Source organism: Balaenoptera acutorostrata, chromosome 15 (genome assembly GCF_949987535.1).
Source record: "Balaenoptera acutorostrata chromosome 15, mBalAcu1.1, whole genome shotgun sequence".
NCBI lineage: Eukaryota > Metazoa > Chordata > Mammalia > Artiodactyla > Balaenopteridae > Balaenoptera > Balaenoptera acutorostrata.
In genome coordinates, this window is record NC_080078.1 from 78596190 (window position 1) to 78621328 (window position 25139).

At 54.3% G+C, this 25139-nt stretch overlaps 1 protein-coding gene across 1 annotated transcript; it reads right to left on the reverse strand.

The window, feature by feature from the left end:
- Positions 1-581: 581 nt before the first annotated feature.
- On the reverse strand, positions 582-24764 carry PEDS1 (plasmanylethanolamine desaturase 1). The gene is made up of 6 exons (XM_007185304.3): positions 24529-24764; positions 16595-16714; positions 7198-7289; positions 5852-5996; positions 4083-4295; positions 582-1642 (listed from the first exon to the last, which is right to left on the reverse strand). The coding sequence occupies exons 1-6, from the start codon at positions 24650-24652 to the stop codon at positions 1521-1523; spliced, it is 816 nt and encodes a 271-aa protein (XP_007185366.1). The 5' UTR covers positions 24653-24764; the 3' UTR covers positions 582-1520.
- Positions 24765-25139: the final 375 nt, after the last annotated feature.

Here is a 25139-nt window from a genome sequence, read left to right on the forward strand (position 1 = left end):
AAGGCTTTCCCTCCAGTTCTTTCCCCAGTTGGTTCTATCTCCTCCTCCAGGTCTCAGCTCAAATGTCACCTCCTCAGAGAGGCCCTCCCTGACCACCCTGCCAAAGCAGCCTCACCCTACCTTTCTGATGTAATCCCAAGATGTCTGATTTTCTTTACAAATCACCATCTGAATGTCCACGTGCATTTATTTAAGTTTATTGTCTCTCTCCCCAGGAGGTCAGCTCCATCAGGGTAAGTCCTTGTTTGTTTGTTCACTTCCATGCCCCGGTGTCCAGGCCAGAGCCTGGCACATATTAGGTGCCAATAAACATTTGCCAAAGGAATTCACCAATAGGGATCAGCCTTTGTTACTTATCACCATGATTTCCTGCATGAAGACCATTCCTCACCAAATCACGGGTCCCTTCCAAAAGTGTTTGGAGCAGATGTCAACATTGATTCACTGTCTTAGATGACAAAGCCCTCATCCTTAGCCCAGCGTTGCGAGGGAAGCTGGGAATAGGGTAGGGGTGGGGCCTCGCCCTCCAGGCTCCTTACTTCCCTTCCCCCAGCCAACCAGGAAACACGAGGCAGCCGAGGTTAAGTAGACTCTTGCTGCTTTGTTATAAATATATTATATACATCCAAAACATGACATTAAAATATTACTCCGTGTTACAGAAAAGATATTAAGGCTTTCTATTATTTACATTAAACAAGCAAGCACCGTTAAAAAAAAAAATAACCGAAACTAAAAAGCCCCACTCTCCCTTCTCTGACATACCCCCGGCCAGAGGGGACACTGTGTCCCCTTCCAAATGACCAAGACCCTTTGCAGGGGCTGTGCCCTTCAAAGACATCCTCCGATTAGAAACATCAGCTCTGGCTGGAATCACATGGGGGAGGGGTGGGGAAGAAGGGGGGTCCAGACTTGATCAGGAAATTCCAGCCTCGTCTGGCCAGCTGCCCCCAGACCCTTGCTGCACTTTGCCATCCTTGGGTGGACAAGCTAGGCTGAAGGTGGTGACTGGGGCTGTCTATCCACCCAGGCCTTGGGGGTCAGTCTGCAGGTCCATGGCAGGGTAATGCTCCAGGGACAGTTAGGTGTGCCTGGGGGCTCCTAGACCACTGAGGGCAAAGAGGAACAGACAAGGTGACTCAGTGCCCCAATACCAGCCACGCTGAAGGGCTGCCCAGTGGGGCAAGGGGTGGTGGGATTGTGGGGAGTTGGTGAACTTCTCCTCAATCCAAGGAATGGCTGGCAGGGCGGGGCTCTTTTTTTTTTTTTTTTTTTTTGCAGAGTCAGGTTTGGCAGACAGAGCAGCTCAGGTGGCTGGGGAGGGGTCAAGGAAAGGAAATAAAAAAAATCAGTGGCTCAAGTATTCTGTGTCACAAGGGGTGGGCTGGGGGTGCCCGGGCCCAGCCCAGGAGGTGTCCTCTCCACCTGGAGGGGCCAGCGCAAGGAGGCTGGAATTTGGCAGATGGCTTCGGTTTGGAGGAGCTGGGTAAGGTTGGCAACGAGGTGGTGGCCCGGAGGAGTTATTTGATCTTCTGTGCCCATTTCATGTCGTCTGCCCGAGGCTTCTCGCCTGTCAGGCCCTGGATAATGTCCTCTAGGCGTCTCCAGAAGCCCATCTTCTCGAGAGGGTAGTTGAGCCAGCCTGCAGTGGAAACAGGGCAGGGGGGTGTGCGGACGGGTTGAATGGGAGAGCAGCAGTGAGAGGACGCAGAGAGAGAGCTGGCCCTGCCTCGGGCAGGGGAGGAACTGAGAGTAAGTCTGCAGGGGGCAGGGGACAAGGACTGACCAAGGAATCTTGGGACAGGGGCTTCCCACCAATGGGTTTAGGGGCTGCTCAGACATGCCTTCATCCCCTCATTCACCTTCTTATTGAGTGCTTACTATATGCCAGGCATGGAGGCAGTGTTTCTTATCATTTGGCTCTAATGCTACCTCTTCCAGGAAGCCTTCCCTGACTACCGCTTAGCAGTGCTCCAGGCCTGTCACGTCACCCTTTCTTATTTCTTTACAGCTTTTATGATAACCTGTAACCATTCTCATTAATTCGTCACCTCCCTGTTTTGTGTTGGTTTTTATCCCCAACTCCCAACTAGAATGTCAGCTCTGAACAGTAGAACCCCATGTTGTTTCACTGTTGATCCCACTGCCTAGGATGATGCCTGGCATATGGTAGGTGCTCAATGAACAGTGCTCATAATCTTATTTAATCTGTATTACAGTCTACCACCTGAACCTTGAAGTAGATACTATTATTAGTCCCACTTTCCACATGAGAAGACTGAGTCTTGGGGACTTCCCTGGTGGCGCAGTGGTTAGGAATCCGCCTGCCAATGCAGGGGACACAGGTTCGAGCCCTGGTCTGGGAAGATGAACATGCCGTGGAGCAACTAAGCCTGTGCGCCACAACTACTGAGCCTGCACTCTAGAGCCCACGAGCCACAACTACTGAATCCTGCGCACCTACAGCCCGTGCTCCGCAACAAGAGAAGCCTGCACACCACAACGAAGAGTAAACCCCGCTTGCCCGCAACTAGAGAAAGCCCACACGAAGCAATGAAGACCCAACGTGGCCAAAAATAAAATTAATTAATTAATTAATTGATTTAAAAAAAAAAAAAAAGACTGAGCCTTGGAGGGGAGTTTCCCAATTAGTTTATGGCCAAGCCAAGATTGATACCAGTTCTGGTTGAGCAGTTAAATGATCTCCACAACAGCCTAAATTCTAACCCCTCCAACTGCGCCTAGAAAGCATGACTTTAGGGTGTACAAAAAATGTTTTTTTGTGGCTCTCAGTTCTGCTTCCAGAAAGGCAAAAAACCCCAAGAAACAAAAACAAAACAACCTCCCCAAAACCAAACCAAACATCCCAACCCCTGCCCCCAAACCAGTAGCTGTAGCTTACTGAGTACCTACTATGTGCCAAGCACTTTGCATCTGCCACCTTACCACTCACACCCCAGCCCTGGGAGGTGGTATGTGAAGGAGGTGGCTGTAGCCCCATCTTGTGAATGAGAAAAACGATAACCCAGGGAGGCTTGTGAGCCTCCGTAAGTCACATATGGAGGAGCTGAAGGCTGAACCCAAGTTGGTCTGACTTAACAGCACATGTGGTATACTTAACCTTAAAAAGATACCCAGCTGGCCCTGGAAAACCTGGTCGCCTCACCTCATCCCACGTCTTTGGCACTGGCCCATTAACTACCAACAGCATGTGGGCCTCCTTACTACTCCTGGGTCACCTGTTCCTGCCGCAGGGCCTTTGTGTACTTGCTGTTCCCTCTGCCTGGACTGATCTGTCCCTATTTATCTGCAGGGAACCCCCCCACTTTTTCCAGATTTCCGATCTCCTTAATAAACAGCTACGCCCCCTTCCCCTGTGACTCTCTGCCCTTCATCCTGCTTTGTCTGCCCTCACAGCATTTCTCACACCTGGACTCTGCCGTCTCTCCGACCCTTCTACCCCTCACGCCTCTCACTGCAGCCACACCAGCCTCCCTGCTGCTCCTCAAACAAACCAGGCATGTGGTTCCTGCCTCAAGGCCCTTCACCTACCGCTCCTGCTGCCTGGAGAGCTCTTCCTCCACATCTGCATGATTCTCTCCCTCAGTTCAAATGTCACCTTCTCAGTGAGGCCTTCCCTGATCACCCTATTTAGAGAGTGAAGCTCCCCATTTCCCTCTCCTACTCTGCATTATTTTCCTCCATAGCAGTTAGGACAATCAGATATAGTACTTGTTATTTAGTGCCTGGAATGTCCCCTCTTAGAATGCGAATGCTATAAAGGTAGGGATTTTTGCCTGTTTTGTTCAGTGCTATATGGCACATAGTAGGTGCTCAATAAATATCTGCTGGGTGGATGGGTGGTTGGCATCACAACTCCACGAAGGGGGTATGTGTGTGTGTGTGTCCTTGGCACCTAGAAGAGTGCCTGGCATGTAGTAGATGCTCAAGAAATGTGTGTTCTGAGAGAATGTTCCTGCAGGACTGCACCACCTCCCACTGTGACCTGTGCCCCTTGATCCTAAGGATGGAGCTGCAGTCAGAGTGGGGGCAGCCCATTCCATGCTACCCTATAGCCGCACCTGTGGTGATGCAGAAGTAGGTCTCGTGGGGTGAGACGTGGTGGATGCGATGGTGTTTACGAGGCAGGATGACATGCCAGTCCTGCAGGAGGACGACCCAGCGCGGCAGCCCAAAGTACGTGTGTGACCACTTGTGGATCTGGTTGGTGAAGGTACCGAAGATGATCAGGCAGAAGACGAAGCATTCCCAGGGGTACAGCTGCTCCAGGACTTCTGCAGCGTGGGTAGAGGGGGGGTTGACCACAGGCCCCATACAGCTGTCCACAGGGTGGGGGCCCACTGCCAGCCTGGCCCAGCTCCCTTCCCAGGATAGCACCCAGGCCTCTTTCCAACCTCCCAATTGGACTCGGGCAAGCTCAGACTCCCCTCTGGACCTCAGTCTCCCCTTCTGCTCAGTGGGCAGAATGGAATAAGCATAGGTAATAGTTAAGAATGTGGGCTCTGGAATGAGGCAGAGCTGGGTGCAGATCCCTACTCTGACATTTCTTTTTCTTTTTCAGCCACGCCGCGTGGCTTGTGGGATCTTAGTTCCCCGACCAGGGATTGAACCTGGGCCCTCGGCAGTGAGAGCGCCGAGTCCTAACCCCTGGACCACCACGGAATTCCTCCCTGCTCTGACATTTCTTAACTGTATGAACTTGGGTCAACGACTCTACCTCTTTGAGTCTCAAGCTCCTCAACAACGAAATAAGTCTTTGTCCAGATTCCCTAGAAGCAGAGCCTGAGACAAGGATTTATGTGCACATGAGTTATCTGACTGGGGGGGGGGTTGGGGGTGGGGTGGGAAATCCTCTCTTCCGGAAAAACATCTGAGGGAGTGAGGAAAGCAGGACAGGGCAGGGGAAGAGTTAAGCAAAGATGGGGTGGGGGGAGTCTTGTCTCAGCCTGATCCTGGTGGGGTGGGGTGGGGGGGTCTGAAATGTTAATGACTCCATAGAGTTGGTCCCGCTCAGAGGCCAGGGGGCTGGCTTTTGCCGGCTTTTTTTTTTTTTGTCACTGGCTTCAGGCTTATCCCAAGGGAAGAGGCGGGACCTGCCCTGGCATTTCTCAGAAGGGGCAGCTGGATGCTTACAGCAGCTGGGGGACGGGTGCCCCAACTGGGGAAGAGGAGGTGGGCGGGGCAGCACCCCCAACACCACAGACATTCATCACATCTCCCCGCAGCGGGGCTGCTCTAAAGATAAGCACTGTGTCAAACTGTTAGAACAGGATCTGGCACAGGGGAAGGACTCATCCCCCACCTGACAGACGAGGTCGCTGAGGTTCAGAGAGGTGAAGTGACTTGCTTTGGCACAAGTTTCCTCCCCCAGATAGGCAGGGCAGAGGTCTGAACTCAGGACTGGGTTGGCAGGCTATATATACTCTTTCCACTAAGCCCAGGCAGCAAAACCAGAAGCCCTCAGGGCCAGGGAGGTAATTCAGATGAGCAAGGCAGGCCAGGCATTGGACAGCAGGGAGTAGTGGGGACTGTGGCAAAGTGGAGAGCGTGCATCTCTGTCTAAGGGAGGGGCCCCTGCAGCTCAGCTCCAGCCCAGTACAGCCAAGTGGGAACAAAGACCCAGGGTGGCCAGATCGGATTGTTCAAGAGAAGCTGGAAACACAGATCTTTATGTCAAATACCCCAATTTTACATGAGGGAAACTAACTAAAAATTTTTCTAACACTGTGAGGGGCCAAACACACACACAAGCTACAGGAGGCTCATGGGAGGGGTGCGTGTGTGCCTGTCCCCGATGGCTCCCTGAAGGCCCACCAGGGGGCACTCTTACCTGGGCTCTGGGTGTGGAACTTGTAGGCCATGTTTAACAGCGGTAGCAGCGTCACCAGGCAGTTGTCCCCGTTGGTCTCGATGAAGTCGTGCCGCGTAATGGCTGTTGGGTCGATGTGATGCTCCCGGAATGGCCGGATGAAAGCCTGGGTGGGGTAGGGGGGCGGGAGAGGGGATCCATCCGACCAGTCAGCCTATGGTGGTCGGCCACTCTCCCCGACCTCCTGCTCACACTCCGCGCGGGCTCACCTCCTTGCCTTTGAGATGCTGTCCCACCACACCACTGCTACAGATCCCACCCAGCCTTCAGGGTCTGGGTCTAACAGCTTTAGCGCAAGATGGGTCGAAATGACCTGGTGGGGACCTTGGGCTGGTACTGCCCCGCTGTGGGCCTCAGTCTCCTGACCTGGGCTCTGGGGGGGTTTGGAGACAATCTCCACCCTCCTTTCCTACCCTAAGACAATTGAGGAGGCCCCTCCCAGTGACAGGCAGGACCCTTTCTTTCTTTCCAACGTCCAGGCCCCTCCTTCTGGTAACAGCCTCCCCTTCTTCTTTTAGTACCAGCTGTTCCAATGGGCTGACTCCACCGCCCCCTAGTTAAGAGTGAGCACGGGACCCTGGCCTGGCCAATCAGAGCACCCCATCCCTCTGGCCACCGTGACTGGATGAAGGATGGGTGTGTGATCCAAGCTGGGCCAATGGGAATGAGCCGTGGGACTCTGGCCGAAACTATGGGGAAGGGGAGTTCTTCTACTGGGGGCACTAAGCTGGGAGGATGGAAGTCTAGGCAGCTGTGAGCCATCCTGGCCACCTTATGGGGGAAAGCCTACATGAGAGTGGAGCCAGCAGAGACAGACATGGAGAGGGACTGAGTCCAAAGAATATGGTCTGTCCGTCCCACTGGACCCAGTCATGCCCTAATTTGGCTCTACTCCTAAAATTTTCATTACACGAATCAGTACCTTTCTTTGGTTAAGTTTGTACCAGATTTTCTACCACAATCAAAAAAGTCTGACTGACTCAAGATAAAGTTCAACGAAAACAGTGAGGGGTAGCAGGGCAGGCAAAGGAGAATAAGATGTGGCGTGGTCCCCAAATTCAAGGGGTTCCGGTGAGGTGGCCATGTATCAAAGCTCTCTGTCCCACACCTGATGCTTCCAGAAAATCCCAGGGGATTCTTGTTCTAGTCTTGGAGGAGGGGCATGGGGGTCAGGCTGGAACCACACTTCCCATCTTTCAGACAGGGAAACAGGCGCAGAGAGGGAAGGGGACTCACCCAAGGTCAGACAGCCCGACCTCCTCCTGGAGGAGATGGGCTGGGCTTTGGGGCTGGGTCAACATACGCACCTTCCCCACGATGGGCAGCTCCACGGAGCCCCAGGTGTCGGCTCCCCAGTGCACCAGGCCAGACAAGAAGTCAGCAATGAGGGCCCCTGCAACTGTGGACAAGAGGAGCATGAGCCGGGGTGGGGGTGGGGGGGCGGTGGACAAGAGGGATACCCCTGCCCACTCCCCACCCCAAATCAGGAAGTCACTCGCCTGCTTGCTTGCTCGCTCATTCACTCATTTGTTGGGGCAGAAGGTGTCCCTTCTCTACTCGGGACACTTTGTTCCCTGTGAATGGAGTCTCAGGAATAACATTCCTGGCCTCAGTCTGTCCCTTTACTTGTTCTTCCCCAGGGAGATGTGGGGCCTCATTTGCTTGGTGAGTCTGGCGAGAGTAAACCGGGCACGCTCAGATCAGCCCAACCTTTCCCTATTAGGAGCCAACTGTCCCTTTCTCTCTGACCCCCAAAAGCCCCATGTAGGGAAGCCCACTCTGCCCCAGTGCTGCTGGTAACCAGATGAAAATGTCCTTCTGGGGTTTGGTGTCAGGAAGTACCTTAGGTCCAGATGGAAGCCACATTCCCTGCAACCTAACTTTTATCAACAGTAAGTGTGATAATTTGGCCTCCAGCAGCCTTTTCCTTGTCTTCGTTCTGAATTTGTTCAGAACTGGAGTGGAGTCCCCTCAGAGACCCCCAAACCATTCGCTCACTTGAGGGTTCAGTATAATACAGAGGTTAAGTGCTGTTGTATCTGGACTCACATTCCAGCTGTCACTCACTAGCTGTGTGACACTGGGCATGTTACTCAACCTCTCTGTGCCCCAGTTTCCTCTAGATGGATGCAAATGATGATGATTAAAAAAACCACAGCAGCTACCATTTATCGAGCACTTTCTCAGTGCCAGACACAAGTGCTTTACATGCTTGATCTTAACGAATTCTCACAATCTGTTAGAAGTTGGTACCATTTTTATTCTTACTTTATAGAGGCGGAAACTGAGGCTTGGAGAGCAGAAATAACTAGACTGAGGTCGCATAGATGGCAAGTGGCAGAGCTGGGCTCTTAACCTGCCTTGGGGTCCAAATATAACACAGCAGGATGCACCATGACACTGTCCACATGCGGAAACCGAGGTGGAGTGGCCAGCAAGCTGCCCAAGGTAACACACCAGTGCCACCCCCATCACGCTCCCCTCCCTCTGTGTCTCAGCCCTACTGGCATATTCCCCTTCCCTTACACCCCCCTACATGCCTCTGGGTCTCTGCATTTGCTCTTCACTCTGCTGGAACATTCTTTCCCAAGAGGTAACACAGCTCACTCCCTCACTTCCTTCAGATCTTTGTCTCAAAGGTCCTCCGGGGACACCTGATCTAAAATTGTAACCATTCCCATCTTCCAGCATTTCCTAGCACCCATCTTCTTTTCCGAGCACCTATCACCTTGGACTTCATTTCTGTTTGTTTACTGTCTCCCCTACAAGAATATCAGCTCCACAAAGTCAGGGATTTTAGTCTTGCGTTTATGGCTACATTCCAATTCCTCGCACATGATATGGTTCAGTAAACATTCGTTGAATGAATCAATGTAAAGCATTAAGTACAGTGTGGGGCACATAGTGAGCCCTCAGTACATATTATTACTGTTGCTATTCAGTCATTTAGTCTATCAAGTGACATTCTGTGAGGACCTACTGTGTGCCAAGCTCTAGAGCCAGAGGTGCATCAGACATTGAGCTCATGTTGTTGGGACAGAGATATGGGGGGGTGGGGGGAGGAAGCTGTAAACAAATACACAAAACAAATGCAGTTTTAAGTGCTGGTAAATGTGGCCCACTGGGTCACGTGACTTTAGGCAACCCCCTCCTCCCCTCCCAGACTCAGTTTCTCGGTGTGAGCTGGTTGTCCAAGGGCCAGCTGGGCCATTTAAAGGTTATTCGAGTTCTGCTAGGTCCCATAGCCCCCTGGGGACAGGGGACCAGGGCCCTGAGGCACTGTGAAGGCTGAGAAAATCCCCCAGATGCCTCCCTGGAGAGCAGGACTCATGAGCGAGGGAGCAAGAGTGAGTGTGTGGGTCACCGTGGACGTGCAGCTCTGGTGCCTGGGCCCGAGTTAGGGGTGGCTGTGAATGAAGGCTTTCCAGAGGCCCTGGAGCACCCACCCCACATATGCTAAACATGGGAGGGATGGCGGGGGGGCAGGGGAGATACAGCTGCATACATTGCAAGTTCCTGGTGACAAGTGGGCCGCCAGGTGGAGCCATACAGCACCTCCTGGCATGCAGAAGCCAAAGGACAGGGCGGGGAGGGGGTGACACTGCATGGGTGGCTGGGCTAGGGAGAGGGGAGGGCTTGGCAGGGCTCGAGGGCCAGTGCACACAAGGCCCCGCCCAGGGCTGGGGAGTCATGCTCCTTAGTGACAGTGCTGGGAGGGTGGACCTGGGCTGGGGAAGGGGTTGGGGAATCTGGGGAAGCCTCGGGCGTTTGCACTTGCTGTTCCTCTACCTGGCACCCCACCCTCTCCCTGAAGATCCCCAAGTGGCTGGCTCCTCTTCAGCCTTCTAGCTCAGAGCAAACATCACCAACCCCCGGCGAAGCCCTCCTCCCAGGCAGGTGTTCTTGGTCACATCTCCCTGCTTTACTTCTTTCACAGCACTTGTCACCATCTGAGGTGACAGCCTCATTTATTTTCCCCACTTCTCTGATGAGGAAAGGGGCTCAGGGAGGTTGAAGCAGCACCCCTGGCCCCACGGCTTGGAAGTGGCAGCCATGGGATGGGAAGAGGTGAGTCTACCAGCCTCCAAAACCAGCATGCTTTCATGCCCTTAAACTGTACCTCAGTAGGTCCAGGGGCTTTAACAGAGCTCCTACTGCAAACTACACAGGATGCTGTGTACACACTGCCTTGCGTCTACCAGGAGGGACTAGAGGCACTGTGGCCAAGAGCTAAGGGGGCGCTAGATCAAGGGTCGGGGGCCTCATCTCTTGCTACCATATTGCTGTGTGACCCTGGGCAAGCCCTTTGCCCCCTCTGGGCCTCAGCATCTTCACTTGCACAGCGAAGGGTCAGCTGAGGTGCCTCTTGAGCCCCTGTCCCAACAGCTTGGACTAATCCTGCCCCTAAATGCTGCCTTCAGGAGAACGCAGCCCCCCAGCAGTCCCCCTACTGCCTCCCCACCCCTGTTCCATCAGCAACCACTGATCTGCTTCCCATAATTATACTTTGGTTTGGCCAATTCTAGAACTTTATACAAATTGATTCTTATGGTATGTGCTTTTTTGGGTCTAGCTTCCTTCACTAGCATAATGCTTCTACAGTCATCCATGTGGTTGTGTGTATCAGGAGTTCATCCTTTTATTGCTGAGTAGTATTTCACCATCTGGACGTACCACAGTACATTTATCCGTTTTGCTGTTGGACGACTAGGTTGTTCCCAGGTTGGGGCTGGTATGACTCAGGCTCCTGTGAACATGCATTCACAAGCCTGTGTGAAGATATATGCCCTCATCTTCTTAGGGTAAAGACGTCAGCTATCTATCTATCTATCTATCCATCCATTCATTTATTTACTTATTTATTTTTACTTGACATTTATTGAGCACTTATAGTTACCAGGCTCTGTGCCAGAACCTTAAACGTTTTATCTCTCTTAATCCCTAAACTGTACCAAGGCCAGTCCTAAGCTGGTTATACATCTTATCTCCTTAATCGTCCTAAGCATTTAATCCTTACAGATGATAACAGTGATAATAAAAACAATATTAGAAAAACGTTTTGTGATCACGATTAACATTGGGGTGCTTAACTCCCCACAGATTAAATATGGGCTGTACACAGTGACTTCTCTCCAAGGGGCATACAGTACAAAAGGTGGCGGGGGGAAGAGAGTAACTTTACAGTGGAGAAACCTGACAAATACCACTTGGGCCAGGTGGTCAAGGTCAACATCATGGTGGTAAGTCATGCTGATAGTACATACCCTTGCTAGATGTGATGAAAATGGCACTTGATCTCTGAGCGCTTCCTCCCCAAGACACATAACCCACTAAGAAAAACACCAGACAAATTCCAGCAGATGGGCATCCTACAAAATACGAGCACTCCTCCAAACTGTTCAGATCACTGAAAACAGGGAAAACCTGAGAAACTGTCACAGCTAAGGAGCCTCAAGGGACGTGACAACTAAGTGTGATGTGGAATCCTGCATGGGATCCTGGAACAAAAAAAGGACATTAGCTAAAAACTAAGGACATCTGAATAAACTATGGACTTTAGTTCATAATAATGTATCCATATTGGTGTATTAATTGTAACAAACGTATGATACTAATATAAGATGTTAATAATAAGGGAAATTGGGGGCAGGGCGTATATGGGAACTCGCTATACTATCTGCTCATCTTCTGTAAATCTAAAGCTGTCCTAAAAAATAAAGTCCATTTAAAAAAACGTGTATTATCTCACGGCACGTCCATTGTGATAGGCCCCACCACATCCCACGTGCCAGAGGAGGAAAGGAGACCTGAAGGGTGAGGGCTGCCCTGAGGTGGTCAGGGCTGCTGGCAAGTGGCCAGAGACCAAGGCGAGGGCCATTCATGACGATGCTGAGCCTTCACATGCACGTCTGGGAAATGGGGATATTAATGGTACTTACTTCACTTAACTACAGTCAGTTAATAACAGTGGGCTAATGCAGGTCCTTGGGACATAGTAAGTGCTCCCCAAATGTAGCTACAGTTAGTAGTTAAATATTACTCCTCTCTCTGAGCCTCAAGCCCCTGGCCTTGTCAGGCTGCTGAGCAGGGAGGGATGTGGGCTTTAGGCAGACGTCAGGAATTATTTTTGGAGAGACAGGGCCCTCCCCCGGCCTAAGGGAGGAAACGGCTCTGTGATCTACGGGGCGGTGGCTGTTTCTAGAGCAGCAACTCCAGGCCTTCAGGCCTGCTGCCCAAGTCCTCTTTATGTGGGTAGGGGTGGCAGAGGCGGGCACACAGAAGCTTCTTTGTCCCAATGCTGGTGTCAGCGCCTGGTGGCTGGCTCACTCTGGGGGCAGCTTGGGCCTAGTTACCACCCTGCCTGCAGGACGCTGGGACAGCATAGGAGATGATGATTCACTCCAGGCTACCCTGACTCACCAGGTGACCTTGAGCCAGTCCCTGGGCCCCTTGGGGCCTCCATTTCCCCACAGGTCACCCGGCTGGGACTTCTTCGCGCTCTGCCCACCTCAAGGCCTGGTGTGGAGACAGAGGGGCTGAGACAGAAGCAGACACTGCTGAAGGCTGGTCCCTACAGTCCTGGGGCCAAAGCCTGTCTTTACCACCTTTCAGCTCAAATCCCGTGGAGACTTCGCACCTGACCTATGAGGCTGGCCATGACCTGGGGCCCTGCGACTGCTGACCTTTGCATTCACTGTGCCCCCTGCCTGGAACCCCCTGCTCCCCCCATCCATTTGTCTGCCAGAAACTCCTACTCACTCCTTCAGGCACCAGCTCACGAGCCCTCACACTTTCCCTCCAGTTTCCCCAAGTGCAGCAAATAGCTCGGGGCTCCCGGGGCCACTCATTTATTACTCATTCACCCTGTCCTCGTCAAGGTCACTAATGACCTCCACGTGGCCAAATCCGGTGGTCCCCTCGCTGCCCCATCTTGCTGCTCTGCTCGGCTGGCTGCTCCTAGTTGACCCCCGAGTCTTCTGGAAACACATTCTCCTCTCGGCCTGTGCAAGCCTGCCCAGTTCTCCTTCCTCCCCCTTGGCTGGCTCTTCCTCCTTTCCCCATCCCAAGCACTGGAGGCCTCGGGCCTCTTCTCTGCTCGCACACAGTCCCTCCGCCCCATCCCGGGGCCCTCTGCCAGCATCTGGGCTTCAAACACCATCTCTACTCCCAGGACACCCAGATTTCCGGATTTCCAATTTCCTGCTCAACACCTTCCCTTGGCCCTCAGGCAGGCATCCCAAGCATCTCCCCTCACGCGGGTCCTCTAACCTCTTCCTGGCTGTTAAAGGTCCCTTCCATAGTTCAGGCCACTGACCCCTCCCCCCTCCCCTCCACAGCCAACCTGACAGCACATTCTGGCGCTCACCTTTCACAGCTCACCCAGAATCTGACGACTTTTCACCACCTCCACTGCCCTACAGGGTTCTGGGCCACCGCCTTCACCTCCTCTCTGGTCCTCCCTGCCCCCATCCATCCTCCCTGCAGCATCAGATGATGTCAGCTCCCTGTGGGAAAATCGCCAGTGGCTTCTCACGGCCTGTAGAATAAAACCCCAAGTCCAGACCATGGCCTTCAAGGCCCTACAGGACCTGCCCCCAGCTGTCTCTCAGCTGCCACCAACTACTTTTCCTTTGGTTAGTTTTCTCTGGCCACACGGGCCTCCTCTCTATCCTCCAAATGCTCAGCGCTCACCCCAGCCTCAAGGCCTTTGCAGCACTTGCTGTTCCCTCTGCCTGGAACACCCCAGGGACAACTGTTTGCCTCCCCTCCCTCACCTCCTTCAGGTCTCTGTGCAAATGTCACTTTTCCAGAGAGCCTTCCCTGACCTCTCACCTCTCCTCTTCCCTGCTAGTTCCCCTATCTTGACTTTGCTACCCAGGATTGCGTCATCTGTATTTATTAACTGGGCACCTTTTCAGGGCTTCTGGCTCCCTTGGTTTCTGGGGCCTGCCAGGGGCACCAGAACCTCTTGGGAGACAGCAGCAGGTGGGCTGTGTAGGCTGGCACGGTGCCCTTACTTCCTGCATGTCAACACACAAATCAGGGCGGCTACTTAAATCCATTAGGAACTGTGCAAACACCACTATCAGGGGATTGTCTGCCCTTATCAGCCTAGAGGCAAAGGTGCGGGGTGGAAGAGCTGCTATCACAGGCAGGTGCTGTGAAGTCTCCTGGGTCTGGTCCCAACCGCCCAGGGAGGCAGCGACCTGCCTGGGATGCCCACCCTCCCGGTTCACACAACATACACCTGGGGCTCTGGTGCTAATGATCCTCTGCCCAGACTGGGCCCACTGCCTAGAACACCCTCTCCTCCTAGTGCCAACTGGAGGCTGCACAGTCCCCGGCCAGGTCTGGATATGAAATCCCAGACTCTGCTGCTGCCCGGGTTAGGGTCGATGGGCAAGTCACCTGGCCTCTCAGAGCACGGTGATCAGACCCTCCTCACTCAGTTGCCACCAAGAGTTAAAAGAGCCCAGCATGGGGCTTCCCTGGTGGCGCAGTGGTTGAGCGTCAGCTTGCCAATGCAGGGAACTCGGGTTCGAGCCCTGCTCTGGGAAGATCCCACATGCCGCGGAGCAACTAGGCCCGTGAGCCACAGCTACTGAGCCTGCGCGTCTGGAGCCTGTGCTCTGCAACAACAGAGGCCGCGATAGTGAGAGGCCTGTGCACCGCGACGAAGAGTGGCTCCCGCTTGCCGCAACTAGAGAAAGCCCTCGCACAGAAACGAAGACCCAACACAGCTAAAAATAAATAAATAATACAAATAAAGGAATTCCTTAAAAAAAAAAAAAAAAAAAGAGCCCAGCATGGGGCTTACACACGGTAGGCTTGGGAAATATCCACTGTTAAACTGACCGTGGAGGCAGAAGGTCTGAGCCCTGGGGAGTGAATGTCGGGCGGTGTCCCCTCCCCACCTCTACTCAGCTGCTGCCCTCTCAGCAGTTACGCACACCTGCATTTTGCCCTCACAGTGGCCCCAGGAGGCAGGGGCCGTGAGCAGTCTCACTTTCCAGACATGGAAGGCAAGGCTCAGAGGCGCACTGACACCTGCCCATGGCCACACAGCCAGGAAGTGGCAGAGCTGGGACTTGAACCCAGGACTGTAGGGGCCCGCTCGTGACCACCCCCAGATGGGGCGTCGGGGCTCACACGGTCTACATCCCTGCCCTTGAATGTGCTGCTCCAAGGCAGAGAGGCTGGAGGTGCAGGTCCTTCTCACCCCTGGGCAGAGGGGACATGTCTGGCTCCTGTGGGCGGGGCCCAGGCTCCCTGGCACTAGATGGGTTAACCTCCTTCCCCTTCAGCTGGTCCACCCCCAGCACATGCCTATCCCCACCCCAGACCCAGATGGCTCAATTAGCTGGCCTGAGCGCTACTGGCTTAGGCGACCAGAATGCTTTTAATGAGACTGTGGAAGCTGAACACTTGGGGCTGGCTAGGCGGACCAAGGGCACAGCTGCTGCCCCGTCAGCCTGGGAGCCCAGGGTGGGGGAGGGGATGAGCACCTGAATTAGAGGGAAGAGGGGAGGGGCGGTGTGCGGAGAGGAAGGAACTGAGTCACTCCAGGACCTGGGAGTGGAGACAGTGAATTAAGAACTATGTCGTGCTCTCCGTTTTGAGGTGTGACTCTGGCCGGTCCCTTCTCTGAGGCTCGGTCTCCTCGTCTGGAAAATGATGACAACTGCAGCCTCCACCCCCCCAGGCTGTGGATGGGTGAGGACTGACCGATGGAAAACACTCAACAGGTACTAATACACTGCAGCTCATTCATTCATTCATTCACTCACTGATTCAATAAATATTTACCGAGCACCTACCGTGTGAGGCTTTGTGCTCAGGGCTGGGGACACAGCAGCAAACAGACAAAATTCCCTACTCTCAGGGAGCTGATATTTGAGTGGGGGAGATAGGTAATAAACAAAGAAACAGACTGTATAACAGAGTGGGGTGAGGGGTGGTGTATGGCAGGGCTGCTATTGTTGAGGGAGAGCCTCCCCGAGGAGGTGACCTAGACGAGGCAGGGAACCACGCAGGTACCTGCTGGAAGAGAGTTCCAGGCACAGGAACAGCATGTGCAAAGGCCCTGAGCTAGGGGTGTGCCTGACAGCACCTGGTGGAGGCACAACGAGAGGCCAGTGTGGCGGCAGCAGGGTGAGCCAGAGGAGAGGAAGGAAATGATGTGAGGCGGGGCTGGGGCCAGGCCGTGCTGAGGAGTTGGTGTTTTATTCTAAGCATACAGGGGACAACAGGCCAGTGGCGTGACCTCACGGAGGATCCAACGGGATCCTCCCAGCTGCCTGTGGAGAATGGACAGTGGGGGGCAGAGGTGGAGGCAGGGAGACCAGGGAGGAGGCTTCGCCATAGTCCAGGGAGGTGATGGTAGAGGTGGACAGTAATGGATGCCGGATGCATCACAAAAGGACAGCCAAGAGCATTTGCTGATGCTTTGGAGTGGAATGTGAGAGAAAGGAACTGAGGATGACACCCAGGTTTTTGGCCCAAGTGACAGGAAAGACACAGGTGCCACTGACTGAGACGGGAGCCAGGGTTCCCACAGCCTGTACCCCATTCGTGTGCACGCAAGCACACACACACACACACACACACACACGTGTGTAAGTCGCCATCAGAGTGGCGCAGACACTAGGTAGGTCCCTGGCCCCTGGGGAAACCGAGGCAGGCAGCAGGGCTGCGGGCACTCACCGACTCCCAGCATTACGAGAGGTGTGTGCTCCCAGTGAGCCAGCAGCAGGAGGTGGACCGTGTTGTGGGCGATGAGGCTGAAGCACAGCACCACACAGCACCACTCCTGGAAGCGCTTGCCTGTAGGGAGAGGAGGCGAGAGGTGAGTGCAGGGCGGGTGGCAAAGGCCGAGGGATCAAGGATCAAAGCCAGGCAGATCCGGGCCCATGGGGGCTCTTTGACTGTGTTCTGAGAGTCTGCAGTGCTGACTACAGGCTGAACACAGGGACTGCCTGCCCATTTCACAGATGATGTCACCGAGGCCTGGAGAAGGGGAAGGGCCTGCCGAAGGTCAGACACTCAGGGCCGGCTGTGTTAAACCAAGCTCTTCTGGTGGGGCCCTTCTGAGCACAGGCCCCTGTGCACAGGTCTGATGCCCATGAAGCTGGCTTTGCACATGCTGATTCTTTGGCAGACAGGACCAGAATACTGGTCTCCTGGGCCCCTTTGGGCTCTCTCTGGAGACATGTGAAGGAATTTTAATGAGCTTCTTTTTTTAACTGTCATCATCCCATCACCTGTCCCCTTTTGTAGGTAATTATTTGGAGGCAGAGGCTACAAACAGCTTTTAATCATGGAGGTTCACACCCCGCCCAACCTCCATCAAGCAGGGCTCCAGGCAATGAGTCAGGAATTCAGGAGAAATAAGGCCTTGATTATCCCCTCTAGGGCTCCAGCCACAGGGAGAAGAGGCAGTGCCGATGAGCGGTCTCAAACTCCAGGGGCCAGGCAGGTGATCTGAAGGAGTGAGGTGAGCTGGGTGGGGACACCACAGCACGTGTGCCCTTTCTAAAGCAGTAGCCACTAACTGGCTGACTACCGCCAAGGGGGAGTGTGGGCCCAGGGAGGCCAGACCTTCTAATTCTCAACAGAAGCCAGCAATCAGGATGTGGGTGTGAAATCGTCTCTTTAAATCTTGGCACCTGTTTTAATAGCACATGAGCTCAGACAAGCTGATTCACTCACTGCAGCTTTGTTGAAGGTATAGAAACTTTGAAAATAACCTTTGTGTCCATTGCCGGGGCACTCAGACAAATTAATTTGGTTTATGGCATCTCTGTAGCCAGGAAGAAAGCCTGGGCGACTGTTAATACGTGGCTATGGAGGGACATGCAGGACAAACTGGTAAGTGCAAACAGCAAAGTGCTAAACAGCCATTTATGTGAAAAAAGGGAAAAATACCTATACGGTCGAGACTTTTTCACGTACTCCCTTTTGAACTTAAAACTTGTGAATGTAGGACTTCCCTGGTGGCGCGGTGGTTAAGAATCCGTCTGCCAATGCAGGGGACACAGGTTCAATCCCTTGTCCAGGAAGATCCCACATGCCGCGGAGCAACTAAGCCCGCGAGCCACAACTACTGAGCCCGTGTGCCACAACTACTAAAGCCTGCGTGCCTAGAGCCCGTGCTCTGCAGCAAGAGAATCCACCGCAATGAGAAGCCCATGCACCGCAATGAAGAGCAGCCCTCGCTCGCTGCAACTAGGGAAAGCCCGCGTGCAGCAACGAAGACCCAACGCAGCCAAAAATAAATAAAAAAAAAAATACATTTATTAAAAAAAAAAAGAGAAGCCACAGCAATGAGTAGCCCGCGAACCGCAATGAAGAGTAGCCCTCGCTCGCCGCGACTAGAGAAAGTCCGCGTGCAGCAACGAAGACTCAACACAGCCAAAAATAAATAAATAAATTAATTAATTAAAAAAAAAAGATTAGTAAAGCAAAAGGAAATAAAAAGACCCCATGGGTGATACAACGTGTGACAGGGCCCCTGGGAATACTGTTTTCTCAGGCAGCTGGTCCCAAGGACAAATCTGCTCTTACATATATCTACCTGGAACCTCCACCTCCAGGAAGCCATCCATGATGCCTCCTTTAACCCCCAGGCTCCCCCAACATGGGACCCATATCATGAGGGACTGTCACTGCCTGTCTAACATCCGTCTTCCCCTCCCTAAATGTGAACTCAGGAGGCCTAGGACCATGTCTGGCTTGCTCACCAGGGCCCTGGCACACAGTTGTTGCTTAATAAACGCTTGTGGATTGTGGATCCCAACCACAATCCTAGAGAAAGACTGCCAGGCTTTGTCTCTGGGCACCCCTCACTGAAGCACTGTGGGAAGGAAGTATGAGGCGTCCCACTGTTCCTGACAGGGAAACAGGCTCAGAGAGAGAAAGGGCCTTGTCCGGGCTGTACAGCAGCAGACTGCGCCCTGAGCCAGAATCCGAACAGCTGTGAAAAGACCAAGGCTCAGAGTGGGAAAGGACATGCCCAGGGTCACATCCCTCAGCCCCTCTCACACAGATGAGGACCCCGAGGCCCAGAAAGGGCTAGAATCGCAACAGCATCACACAGCAGCAGATGCAGAAGCCCCTTGCTGCCTACTTCGCAGTCAGGGGCTGTTTCCCTTGGGCCACGGGGCCCTGCCACCCCAGGAGCCCCCACCTGGGGTCACCATGACCAGGCCCAGAAGGGCCTTCCCTTTTGTGGCTCCTGTTTGTGGCCAGGACCTGGGGCTCAGAAGCAGGAAGCCGGGAGGGGTGGTGGTAAGGGACAGGTGATTCCTCAGTACTGATCTGCTGCCGCCCAGCCTGTAGGGACAGCAACGTGATCAAGTAACAGTAACAACAACAATGGCTAACACCCACTGAGGCCTATTATGGGCTGGGGTACAGGGTGCAGCCCACATCAGAGATGCTGCAGACCCACTCCCTCTGTCATATTTTGCTCTTAGTTTTGAAAAAATCAGCTACACTTAAAAAAAAAAAAAATCACACGAAATTCCTATTCTCCCACTTCCTTTGAGAACACAGGGCTCTGGCCAGCCCAAGCCTGCCTCCATCAGATGGGGCAAGAGCCCCTGGTTGACCCCAGTCCTCTCCCCTCCCTGCGGCCTCATACTGGGTGGCTTCCCTTGGTGGCGGTCCTGGCCAGGCCCCTGCAGTCATCTGAGGTTTCAAGCCCAAGGCATAGTCTCTCAGTCTCTCATTCAAGTCTCAGTCCCTCCAGGGAGGAACTGTGTGATCCCAATTTCCTAGATGAGGACACTGAGGCTCAGTGGGTAAAAATGAAAACTGGGTTTGGATCCTGAGCTCGTTAGCCTGGATGTTCGGGGCTGTCCTGATTCCAAAGATAGCCCAGCTCTCTCCCCTGGCCACGAAGAATGTCCCAAAATCTGAATATTTTCCCATCTAAACTCTCTCTCTGGCCTCTGGATCCTTCTGCAGAACAAGTGCCTCAACTATGACCCATAAAAAATACATCTATTATAATAAGCAGCCTTCATGGAGCACCTATTACATGCCAGGGACAGTGTCAGGGACGATCCCAACAAGCCCTTGCCTGCCGTACGCCATGGGCTGGGGGCTATTTGCCCCCTCCTTCAGAAGGAGAAACTAGGCCTGGAGAGATGAAGTGTGCTGTCCAAAGTCCCTCGAGAATCACCGAAGTCACAGCATGGACAGTCAGCTTGGCAGGGACCGCGCGGTCAGGTGGTCTAAACGGTGTCGCTTCACAGATGCGCAGACTGAGGCCCAGGGAGGGGAAGGACTTTCCTCGGACAGAAGGGCTCAGGCCACTTCTGGCAGAGTGCTGAGCCTTGTTTCCCTGAGCCAGCCCCCGGCCTGGCCAGGGTCCACGATCTGGGCTGAGTGACAGCAGTGACTGCCTGTTGGCCTGGGGAGGGGGCCGGGCTTGTGTGTGGAGAGCTGGGAGGGCTGGGAGGTGCAGGGGAGGCCATCTCTGCTTGCCTGGGGACAGGCGACAGCCAAAGGCTTGGTATCAGGTCCGACTCTTCTGGTTTCAGTCAGACAAGCCCTGGAACCTGCACTTCTGATGGTCCTTGGCCACTAGAAGACCCTCGGCCTCAGGGAGGTGGGGGGACGGGAAGTAGAGAGACCAGAGAGACACAGAGGCAGAGAGACAGAGAGAGGTGGGAGAGAACAGGAATCAGAGACACAGAAAGATGAGAAACAGCGGGGTGGTGGTGGTGGGATGAATTGGGAGATTGGGATTGACATATATACACTAATATGTATAAAATAGATCACTAAAAAGAACCTGCTGTATAAAAAATAAATAAATAAAATAAAATTCAAAAATTCAAAAAAAAAACAAAAACGATGAGAAACAGAGAGAAGAAGGAGACAGAGACAGGGAGTGATGATAAGGAGACAAAGAGAACATGAGTATGGCCAGAGAGAAGGAGAGACAAAGAAATGGAAAAAGAACAAGACTGATTGAGGGAGACAGAGGGAAAGCTGGGCCAGGAGCGTGCCAGGGACCAGGCCCAGCCAGGGAAGGGGCCTCAGGGAGGCCTGTCTTGGCGGACAGAATCCAGGCTCAGCTCTGGGACTACAGGCCAGGACCCCCACCCAGTGATCCTGATACCCTCCACCTTCCCCCACTCCACGCTAAGAGTCCCTGTGTCCCACAGGGCAGGGGCATCTGTAGTTAGCCAGGGTGGGTGAACAGGGGCTCTGGTGACCCCCCCAAGATCCACCCCTGGAGCCTAGGTACCTGAGAAGTGGGACCCACACAGTCAGAGGTCAGTTGGCACCTGCCGGGAAGCTGGACACCTGCCTCGCCTCCAGGCTTGCCCGTGAGACTGGGGTAGACCTGCCAAGCCCAGCCACCCTTCACAAGCGCCGGCACCTGGCAGAGGGTGGGGTGGTGCTGCAAACCCCAAACCTGGACCCTCTGTGGCTCCCAGGACCCAGGGGAGTGCTTGGGTCAGACACTCCTTGGCCAGACACTCAGGGTCCACGGGATCAGGCTGAGGCTGCCCTGATCAGACGACTCACAGCTCTTGGCCGACACTAGGCCCACTGTCTCTGCCGCCAGCCCTGCACGCATGCTGCTCTGCTGACCTGGAACACTGGTGCCCCTCCCGCACACCCACTTGGGCTGGCTCACTTCCACAGCAAAGATTCGGAACACAGAACCTAGAACGCCCCGACCAGTGTTCTCGTTCTGGCCCGGCTAACTGTCTGTGTGACCGTGGGCAGGTCACCACTCTTTGCTAAGCCCCAGGGAAAGTCTTAAAGATGGACAGGGTGCAGGCACTTCAGGCAAGCCAAACAGATGCCGCCCCTGGCCTTGCTGACCTTCTCCTCTGGTGGGGACAGACGCAAGCCTAAGCCCAGGCACGACAAGCGTTAGGAAGAACACATGTCGGGGGTGGGCTACGAGGAGGCTACAGGGGTCTCGGTTTCCTCCCCTGTAAAATGGAGTTAATACCAGGATGCCCCTGAGACAACCGTAGTGAGGATGAAATGAGAGCACATAAGGGAAGAGCCCAGCACATAGTCAGTGCTCAATCAATGTCAACTCTGTTAACTGCCTTATTATTGCTGCCAGTTGTCATGGTGCCAACCCATCACTGGCCCCATGAATCTCAAGAATTCAGTCCTGGAACCCAGAAACTTTCCCTACTCTCCCCCGGCTCACTCTGTTCCAGCCCACAGGCCTCTTTGGTATCCTGCAAGTACTTCAGGCTTGCTCCCACCTTAGGGCCTTTGCACTTGCTGTGTCCCTGGTCTGGACCAATCCTTCCTCAAATATCTTCAGAAGTCCCTCCCTTCTGGTCTCTGTTCAAATGTCACCTGCTCAGTGAGGCCTTAAATGCCCCCTCTCTAAAATATCACTGTCCCCAACATTTCAGTTCTCCCTTTTCTGCTATATGTTTGTTCCACAGCACTTGCCACCACTGGGCAAGTAAGATATTTCCCTTATTTACTGGGTTTACTAAAGGCCAGCTCCATTTTTCCTGTTTTGTTCACCACTTTGCCCCCAAAGCCTAGAACAGGGCCTGGGACGAGGGTGCTTAATATGTATTCAGCCTGGCCCCTTATCTTATAGGTCAGGCCCAGAGACTGAGGTTCTTCCTCAAGGCCAAGGGACACAGGCAGGCAGAGGGAGGTCTATGGAATTTGGAGAAGCTAGTCTCTTCCTCCTTCACTCCCCCTCTCCAGGCACTCCCCCTGCCCTGCCCCAACTCTAGGGTAAGACGAGATAAGGCCTCTGATTGCAGGCTTGGGGCACCAGGAGACTGTCTGCAGCCTTAAATCCCTGCAGTGGCTGCTCTTCAGAGAGCGAGGGGCACTTGGGGATACCAGAATTGGGCAAAGATGCACTCATGGTGGAATGAGGAGATGGCAGTCCATTGAGGAGGCTCAGAATGCCCAGGTATGATTTGGTTGAAGGTGGGTAGGGTTTACTTGAGTGGGCACAGCTGGACACCAAAGGAGGCAGGCTTTGAATCCTTACCCTTGATTCCCAGGTGGTGAGTCTGAGAAGCAGAGGGGTGAGGCAGCTTACCCCAAGACTCACAGGGAGGGTCAGACTATTGGACTAATAATAGGGATTGCCTACTGTAAGACAGGCACTGCACCAAGGTAGACAATCTCATTTCCTCCTCCCAGCGACACTAAGGAACTGATAAACTTTATCTTGTATCCATTTTAGAGGTGACGAAACTGAGGCTCAGAAAGGGAAAGTGCCTTGGCCCAGGTTACACAGCTAAGAAGAAGAGTCAGGATGCCAAGTCCAGCCTGCCCCAGGGAGCACAGGAGGTTTTAAGTCCACAAGCTGGGTGTTGGGGGAACAGGCTGAAGACACCATGGTATCCTGGGCCAGGTGCCCAAGTCAGGTATGAAAAAACTCACACCCAGAACATGGAATTGCAAGTCCAGAAAGGCCTCTGGTGATCTAGGACTCAACAAGAAAGCAAATGGCCCAAGGTCACACAGATAGTTATGGGAGAGATGGTATGCAAACCCAGGCCAGTTAGGGAAAAAAGCCAAAGGCGGTAGTGGACCCATGCCCACCCCAGGCAAGGGTTGTGCATGGTGGTTGCTCCCTAGCAAAAGGAAAGATGTCAGAATGTTTGACAAACAAAGCTTGATGTGATGGCAACACCCAGGCAGAGGGGCCTCCCAGTCACTTGACTCTGGAGTTCTCAAAGGCACTTCCCTTAACCCCTGGGGACACTTCGCCCTGCTGGGGCCTGGCAATGAGATTCTTGAGGCTCAAGTGGAAGTCAGAGAAGGGGGTGGAGGCTGGTGCTTGCTGGAGCAGAAATGGTAGGCCCAGCAGGAAGAAACCAGAGACCTTGTCCTGGCGCAGAACCAGAGCAAGGGTCTCTGAGCTGTGGTCCGGTCTGGGGACCCCCAAGTCCCAATGGAGGGGGCTAATATATCTACATGGGGGAAGGAAACGGCTGGAATTGGGGCTTGTACATGAGAGGAGCTTAAACTGGAAGACTTGCAGTGCCCTCACCACCGGGGATTCCAAAATATAGGATGAGAGTTAATGCAGTGGGGGAATGGTGGTCTGTAGACTGAAACTATAAATTTAAGATGGGGCTTTGGAGGAAGTGCCTCTGGGGCACTCTAGCTGGGGGCCCCTGAGTTGGGGTTCCCAGAGCAGGGGGCCTGACATGCCCAGATTTGAGGTCACTACCTCAGGGTCCTGGCTGGGGTGCAGATGGGGTCCTAAAGTGTGAATTTTGGATCTGGAGAACCTGGGATAGGGTGTGACTTTTAGGGGGCAGGGCATGTGGCTGAGGGGCTGCCTTCGGCTTGGACAGGGTCCTGGGGTGGGGGGTCCCTAAGACTAGGGGCGCTCTTTGCAGCCGCAGGTACCCCGAGCTAGGATCCGGACCTAGCTGTGTGATGTGAGCTGTCCAGAAAGCTCCGGGGCTGGGATTCTGCCTTGGGCTTGGAAGGGGCGCTGGGGTGGGGTCCCCGGACTTATGGGAGCTATTTGCAAGTTAGAAGCCGCGGATGGAGTTCTGCATTGGGGCCGGAGGCTGGGGTTCCGATACAGGGGACCCAGGGTCGCTGTCCGCAGCCCAGGCTGATGACTGCAGGCCCGGAGGGGGGCCCGGAGGTCCTACCTGGTGAGTAGAGCGCGGCCAGCTCGCGGGCCCCGGCATGTTGCGCGCCCCAGCGCCGGCAATACGCCGCCTCGTCCTCGTCGACCTCCGGCTGCTGGCCCGGCCCGTCTTCGGCGCCCGCCATAGCCACTCGCCCGGCCAGCCCGGTGCGCTCTGCTGGCGGCGGCGGCGACTGTAGGTCCGCGGAACCGCGGCGAGATCACACCGCCCAATGACCGCCCAGCCCAGGCGAGGCTGCGGCGGCGGCGGGGCCCTCGCCCGGCCGCGCGTCACAGCCAATCGGGACCCGCGCCGGGGACAAGTCAGCCAATCAGCGACCGCCGAGCCGCAACCAACCGCGCCGCGCGGGGGTCAGGTCCGCAGCTGGCGCAGCTGGGTGCGGAAGTTGTGGGGTGGCGGCGCCTCCCTGCCAGTACCGCTCCGCCTCCGCCTCCGCCTCCGGCCTGGTCGCCACCGCACGGAAGCTCAGGCAGCGTCGTCACCCACCTCGGGCTCGGTTTACCCACCGGTGCAAAGGGCCGAGGTCTTGCGCCGGCGGACCCAGAAGCGGGCGTCTCTTCAGCACGCACAGCCAAGCGCCTATTGTGTGCAAGGAACTCGAGCGGAGGGCG